The 7,002-nt window shown below is 53.6% G+C and overlaps 1 protein-coding gene across 4 annotated transcripts in view; it reads right to left on the reverse strand.

Annotated features, from left to right (window-relative positions):
- APCDD1 (APC down-regulated 1) overlaps nt 1-6,449 on the reverse strand; it is a 33,174-nt gene extending 26,725 nt beyond the window's left edge. Inside the window, exon 1 of one of the 4 annotated variants that reach the window (XM_072734872.1) lies at nt 5,996-6,449. Coding sequence is in view for 2 of the 4 variants with exons in the window: in XM_072734870.1 (XP_072590971.1) it covers nt 4,884-4,947 (64 nt within the window). In the remaining 2 variants the exon portion in view is untranslated. Of the gene's footprint in view, nt 1-4,015; nt 4,535-4,883; nt 5,082-5,995 lie in introns of those variants that run through there. The other 3 variants (XM_072734870.1, XM_072734871.1, XM_026005959.2) reach the window with 3 other exon arrangements.
- Nucleotides 6,450-7,002: the final 553 nt, after the last annotated feature.

The following is a 7,002-nucleotide window of genomic DNA, read 5'->3' on the forward strand; positions in this document are numbered from 1 at the left end:
GCACTCTTGGGACTGAATCTTTGATCAGGTCAGTCTCTATAATATGTAGTTCAATGCTTTTAAAAAAAAATCCAAAATGGCTAAATAAACATAATGTAAAAATATCAGCAATGGTTGTCTCTGGGTAGGGGATCCTGAATGATCTTGCTCATTTCACAGGCTTCTGTTTTAAATAATGTGACATGTATTACTTGGATAATCAGAATGAGAACGTATTCTCAAGTTAGAACTGGTATGATATGTAAAAACCCAAAACAGATAAAATGTGACTGATTAGATTAAATGCAGGTAATTACTTAGCCATGAAATTGCCCTGCCCAATTAAATAAGCAGTCATTACTGTAAATGTATGCTTTACCATGGATTCTGCTAGATAAACTCCAGCACAGCTTTCCATGTGCTGGAATAATAACTTGTATGCATTGCAGACAAACTGGATTTTACTACCATGTGGGCAGCTATGCCTACGAAGCTCTTATTTTTATTTCCAATTTGTTTTTTGAGGTAAAAGCTAGAAGAGCTGCTTTCACCACTCTTCAAACCTTTTTATCTAAAAATATTTTTCCCTTTATGAGAAATACAATAAAGTCAAGATTTCAAATTCTTGGCCCCATTCAACCGTAGCTGAAAATGAGGTAATTTTCTATGTCATTTTCTTTCTAAAGCCATGGTCCCCAGGCTAGACAGTGGGGTTGAGCCACAAACTATACAATATGCATGTTGCGTCTGTAGCTGACTGCTGAGGCCACAGCCATGCTCTTTAGCATGGTCGTGTGCACGTGCGTGCATGCATGGTGTGTGTGTGCATGGTGTGCGTGGGGTTGGTGGGATTCTCAGCAGAGAAAGTACTGCAGTCACACAGAGCACGCCATCCTCCCAGCTCAGGGGCTCGGCAACAAGCTTCTGCACCCCTCGATATTCTCTGGGACTCTGCAGGAGAGGGGGCATGCGCCTCCTCACAGCTCCTGTCCCTGGCATGCAGTGGTACTTGGCACACAGTAGGGCCTCATAAATGTACCTGCTGAATGAATAAAACTGCAAAACCCTTATGGAACAGAATACCCTTAATAATTTTAGGGTGACACCACATTATTTCTCGAGCCTCGATTCCTGTCTCGTGACTTTCCAGAATAATTCTATTCCCAAATTAGAACCAAACAAGGACCTGTACGCATGACATCTTGACACATGTGAGAAGATGTGCATGGACAATGATGGCAGTTTCATCACTTCAACACTATACACCAGCGTCCGTTGAAGGCATGTCCTGCTAGTGAGCTTTCAGCAGATGTATAAAATCACTAACCTATCTTTTTGTGCTTCTAGTCTTAAATGTCTCATGCTTCACTTTGAGTATAGTTGCCATCAGAGTGTCCCTAAACAGTATGTAATTACACAGTCATATCATCCACTTAAGGTTTAGTTCTTTTCTCATTTGGGGAGAAAAAGAGTGAACGTGACTCTTATAGATCTGCCCAGCCACATGTTTGAAGCAAGTCAATTGATTTCGCAAGAGAATATTTAACATCTAAGACCCTTGCTCCCTGCTTATGTACCAATGAGTCATATTTCTTTTCAAGATTTCACTTTATGACCAAGGGGGAAAGGGTACGGGGAAACATGTTGTTTACTTGGTTACAAAAACTGTCTTCAGTACAACAGTATTTCAAAGATTCGTAATTTACCCTATTTAAGTGTTTCCTCTGATTTTGTTGGGTAAGCTCTCATTTGGAAATCTACAGTTTTTTTTTTTTTTTTTAACGTTTTGCTAGAAATGCTTGAATGAAAAGGAATAGCTCAAAAGTACCTTCTCCTTTCAGAAAAGTCAACGAGTTCTACACAAGTAAACTGCACTGGCGGGGGTGGGGGGGTGGGGGGAGGAGTAGAACATCTCCCCCAGCATCAGTTCCAAAACTTAAATGTTTCCATTAGCAAAGAAGGTCAGCACTTTGCTGAGCATTAAAGCACCACTTATTCTGGAATACCTCATGCTAATCTGTGTTTCTGGAGCCGAATGATTTTTGTGGCTTTTCATCTAAGCAAAGAAAACAGTGATAATGGACATCTTCCAGCTGCATACCTCTGTGACATTCAATAGGTTTTATTTGGATTAAGAAATGCAATTGTTTTCAGAAGTTGAAGGAGACGAAAGTAAAATTGACACGTATACTTTTATGCCATTAAATTTTGAACTTGAGTCTTGCTCTACATTTACAGTTTTGAAAAACAGCAAAAACAAACAACAGGTTCAAATCCAGCCAGAGCCTAATTTACTCACCAGCAGGACATAGGGGTGATTTATGACTTGCAGTGAGTTGAAATGAAAGTAACCAACAAACAGCAAAGGCTGGAGACCAAATATCATAGTTTCTATAGCATCCTTACAAAGACTCTTCATGAAGGCCTTGTGCACTTTTTAGTCTTATTAATGTGGCTTGCTAGTGCAACAATCTATAAATGATGTCCAAAACTACATTTATTAAAATTTGTCACAAATACATTCCTAACCCCAGAAAGTGTGTTGTTGCCTGGTAATTGCTACCATAAATAGACAAATAATATCCTATGTTTGGCAATACAAGATGCCTCGGCATCAGGGAAAAAAAAATCCTGATACCAGGATTAAGCCATTCTAAGAAGATTTCAGGTACTCTCTTTTAGACTCATAACCATTAAAATATATGATCAAGCTTGTCTGTCATTACAGAATTTTTACATGCTTGTAAACCCCCCAACTCTAGAGTAGAACACAGTCCTCAAGCCATTCTCTTGGGTTAAGATGATTAACACTGAGTTAAAATTACTTCAATTGGGGAATATCAGGAGGAAAAAGAGGAACATGAGAATACTCAATTCTTTCCTAGTGTTTTACATTATCCTAATGAATTATGACAAGCCTTTCTTAAATCTCAAGGACTTATACACTGAACAACCATTCCATCTGTTTATTTTTTGTGCTCCAGTCCAACACTCCCTGCAGGATCCAAACTGGTCTTTGAGCAACTTCAGTGTTAATAATGTTGCCATTGCAGATTCACTTTGAAACTGGATAAATTTTTTGCAGGGTATCCATGTCATTCAATTAAAATTTGCAAACACCTTTTTTATCTTATATTCTCTTCGCCACACAGGCACATACACCTGTGCATGGGGCCTGCCTCCCACCCCTACCTTGGGGTATACTGCCCCCTTCCTTCCTCCCTCCCAGCACAACAGGGTCTGGGTAAATCTCTCATCCCAAGAAGTTCAGGCCAGCACAGACTCAAATTTGGAGATGCAGATAGCTATGCTCACAAGGATATACTGGCCTTTTCTTACCAACTATTAGTCACTATCCCAGCGTGGCCTGGCGGGCAGGGTAGGAAGTATAATCACAACACCCACTTCTGAAAAGAGGGAGAAAAAGTTCATAATAAGCTTCTCCAAGCTGCCCATCTGAGGACCACTTTTGTAGTCCAACACGCAGAAAACGATCCTGCTTATGCCAAACTTCCAAGTCATTTCTCATTTTAAAGTCATTTGACCCTACTGCCATTTTTGTTCGCAGATATCACAACAGATTTTTTTTAAGGGGACAATTTTCTCTGTTTCATCTCTCTCACCCTCTTTCTTCTGGTGCATGTGGCAGCTGCTGTTTGATCTGTTCATTGGCTCTGATTTGTTTCATGTTTCAGCCAAAGATTAAAACTGCTCTGTAATTCTAAGCAGATGGGCCTGGGAGTGCAACCCTATAATTATACCTTCTCTCCTTGGCCCTCAAACTGCAAGCCTTCCATCCTAAGTTTTAAAGTCTGGGATCACTGGGGCTCCGTGTACACACCCTGGCAATTCAGGCAGGTCTGGCCCCACCGGACACCTCAGCAGGGCCCACAGGGCTGGAGACGTCTGTCCTGGAGCAGGACCCCCCAGAAAAGAGCCACTCGGGTAGAGCTGCGGGGTTCATGGCTCCTGCCTTCCTAGGTTGTAGGGCTGGTGGGGTGGGGGTGGGGGTGGGGGATCACCGCGCGGCCCTGACCGAGCATCCAAGCATCCCGAAGCTCCACCCCGCTGCGGGTCCTGCTCAGAAACGGGGCGTCCTCGAGGGTGCTCGTCCGGCCCTCGGGCCCGCAGGGCTTCCGGAGGTTTGGTGGCGTGGAGGGCGCAGAGCCACGCTCCGGCGGAGCGGCTCTGCCCAGACGGCAGGTGTCCACCGCGCGGGAAAGTTCGCTCGGGGCTTCCGAGCCGGCACAGCGCGTCCCGCCGCCGGAGCGAGGGCGGACACCGACCTACCACAACATCACAACATCGGCCTTGCGGTTCCCACGGCGAGTCCTGGAGCTCCCTGAAAGCGCCGACGTCCTCTGGCTAAGGGTTCGCGGGCCCCGGAGAAAAGGCGGCGCGCGGCGCCCAGAAACAACCGTCCAGCGAGAGCACCAAGGGGGCCGGTGTCCGGCCCGGCCCGGGATGACCCACCCCCTGGCCCCCGAGCCCCTGCTCCTCGCGACGGCGCCCAGTGCGCGTGGGAGAGCGCGTGGGAGAGCGCGTGGGAGAGCGCCCCTCACCCCGGCCGGCAAGCACCAGCCCCCGTGGGCCCGGCACCTCGCGGGCTGCTCCTCCGCCCGCCCCGCTCGCCCCGCAGCGCACCAGGCCGGGCCACGGCACCAGCCCCTCCCGCGCGCCCGGACACCTGGGACCGTCTGCGCTCGGAAAGCGCGGCCGTCCGTAGGGGCCTTCCCGGGCCTGGACGCGGCGTGTCGGAGCCGAAATGTAGGGGTGTGCGTGGGCGCGTGCGTGGGCGCGGGCGTGTGTGCGGGCGTGTGCGTGGGCGCGTGCGTGTGCGTGGGCGCGTGCGGGGGCGCCGCACCCCTGCGAGCACGCCCCGGCCGGCGGCGCGGGGAACTCACCGTGGAGCAGGAGGGCCGCGGCCGCGGACAGGTACGCGAGCAGGAGGCGGCTCGGCCCGGACATCTCCACCGCCGTCCAGGGACGCCTCGGCCCGGGGGACACCGGCGGCCGGCCCAGGCCCCCGCGTCAGGCGGCCACGGCGCGCCCCATGCCCGGGGGCGCGGCGCGGGGGCTGCGGGGCGCGCGCTCCCGGCCCGGCCTGTCCGCCCTCCCGGCCTCGCCGCCCCCGGGCGCTCCGCGTCCCGCCCCGGCCGCCGCCGCCGCCCCCGCCGCGCGCGCCGCTCCGAGCTGCCGAGTCCGCCGCCGCCGTTGCCGCCGCCGCCGCCGCCGCCGCAGCTGCAGCGTCTCTTCATATTTCCCGAGCGCCGCCGGCGGGGCGGCCGGGCCGCGGGCCGGGGGCGGGGCCGGGGGCGGGGCCGGGGCGGGGACGCGGGGGCCCGGGGCGCGGGCACATGAAAGGGCGCGCGGGGCGCCGCCTCCCCCGCCTCCCTCCGCAGCCTCCTACCGGGTCCCCCTGCGGCCCCGGCCCCGGCCCCGCCCCTCCTCCCGCCTCCTCTTCCCGCGCCCTGCGGCCTCGGCTCGCCCCCAGCTCCCCTCCCCTCCCCTCCCCTCCCCTCCAGGTTCTTAACCTCCTCGGTCCCGCCTGCATCCCCCGGTCCCGTCCCGGGCTCCGCGCCCCTCTCCCCCGCCCGCCCTCCCCCCTGCCCCCTCCCCCCTCCGCGCTCCCCGCCGGCCGGGAAAGCGGTGCCCTTCGCCCTCGCGGCCTCCGCCCGGGGCCCCGGACCCCTTTCCCTCCCTCCGCGGGGACGGGGGCGCCGCTTGTGGAAGCCGTTCCGAAGGGGGCGCAGCGGGGCGCGGGGCGCGGGGCGCAGCGGGGCGGGGACCCGGCGGCGGAGTGAGCGGCGCCGGGGGGCGCGTCCCGGCGCGGGAGAGAGGGGGACCCGGACACACGGCTCCGGGGCAGACGGAGGGGAGGGGGCCTGGAAACCTGCTCGCGGCGGGGACGCTGCGGCGGCTCCCTCGGGGAGCAGGGCGCGCCCTAAGCGACGGTCGGAACCACACGCCGGAGCCCGGGCTCCCCGCGAGCCAGGACCGCGTCACAGGCCCCAACCTGTGAGGGCAGCGGCGGAGGCAGCGGGAGCCGCGCTCCTCTCCTTCCAGGAGGCCGAGGACGTGTCGAGACAAGCGACAGCTCTCGGGGAGCCACGCGCCGTCCATGCCCCAGGAAAGTGCGCCAGGCCCGGTCTAGGGCTCCTCCGCTCTCCCAGCCCCAGTCTTGACTTTATTTGCGTTCTGTGGCCCAGAGCAGGTCTGTGCAGGTCTGGTCACTTTGACGGTGGCTTTTAAGGCCCGAAGGCAGGGCAGGCGTCCACTCTCTCAGTCCCCCCGGGCGCGGGTACGTTCCCGTCCGGGGCAGCCGGGCTTCTCCGGGGGCCTCTCCCCTGCAGAGCTCCTCCCTGGGCCGTTCACCAGCCCCCAGGGGGCTAAATGTCACCTCCTCCTCAGGGGCATAAGGAGCAGCCATGGGACCAGATGGAATCAAGAGAACATTTCTTGACTCTGCTAGTGTTTTTCAGAAGTAAAACACTTAAAAAGAATGCCTAATTTCCCAGGAGACTTCTCTGCCCCTTTGAACAATGTAACAATTCAACTCCTTATGCTCTAGACTTTCAAAACTAGTGGGACCTTAAGCATAGGCGTAAAACTTAGTAAAAATAGACAAGAATACATTTGACAGTTTCTAACTGTTCCATTTTTTTTTCTTTTTTCTTTCTTTCTTTTTTTTTTTTTTTTTCTGGGAAAGCCATGGGTCTTTTGATGAGATGGTGCTGATTCTGTTTGATGTGCTTCAATTTTTATCACCATCATTATCATCTTTCCATCTTTAATATGAGGGATCATAACTTGTACCACCTGCCTGGCTCACAAGGATGTTGTGAGGATTATGAGCCAATGTTTGCAAATCTCAGAGATGAAAGACTCTCACTGTGTGTGAGAGAAAGGGAAGATTGAGCAGGAGCATTCTTTTGTGCTAGGTTTGCTCTGCAGCATCTCTCTGGACCCACTTTGTTCCTGGTCTCTGGCTTGTCCCTTTTACGAGGTTTGGGTAGCAGATTA

The sequence above is a fragment of the Vulpes vulpes genome, chromosome 13 (genome assembly GCF_048418805.1).
Source record: "Vulpes vulpes isolate BD-2025 chromosome 13, VulVul3, whole genome shotgun sequence".
NCBI lineage: Eukaryota > Metazoa > Chordata > Mammalia > Carnivora > Canidae > Vulpes > Vulpes vulpes.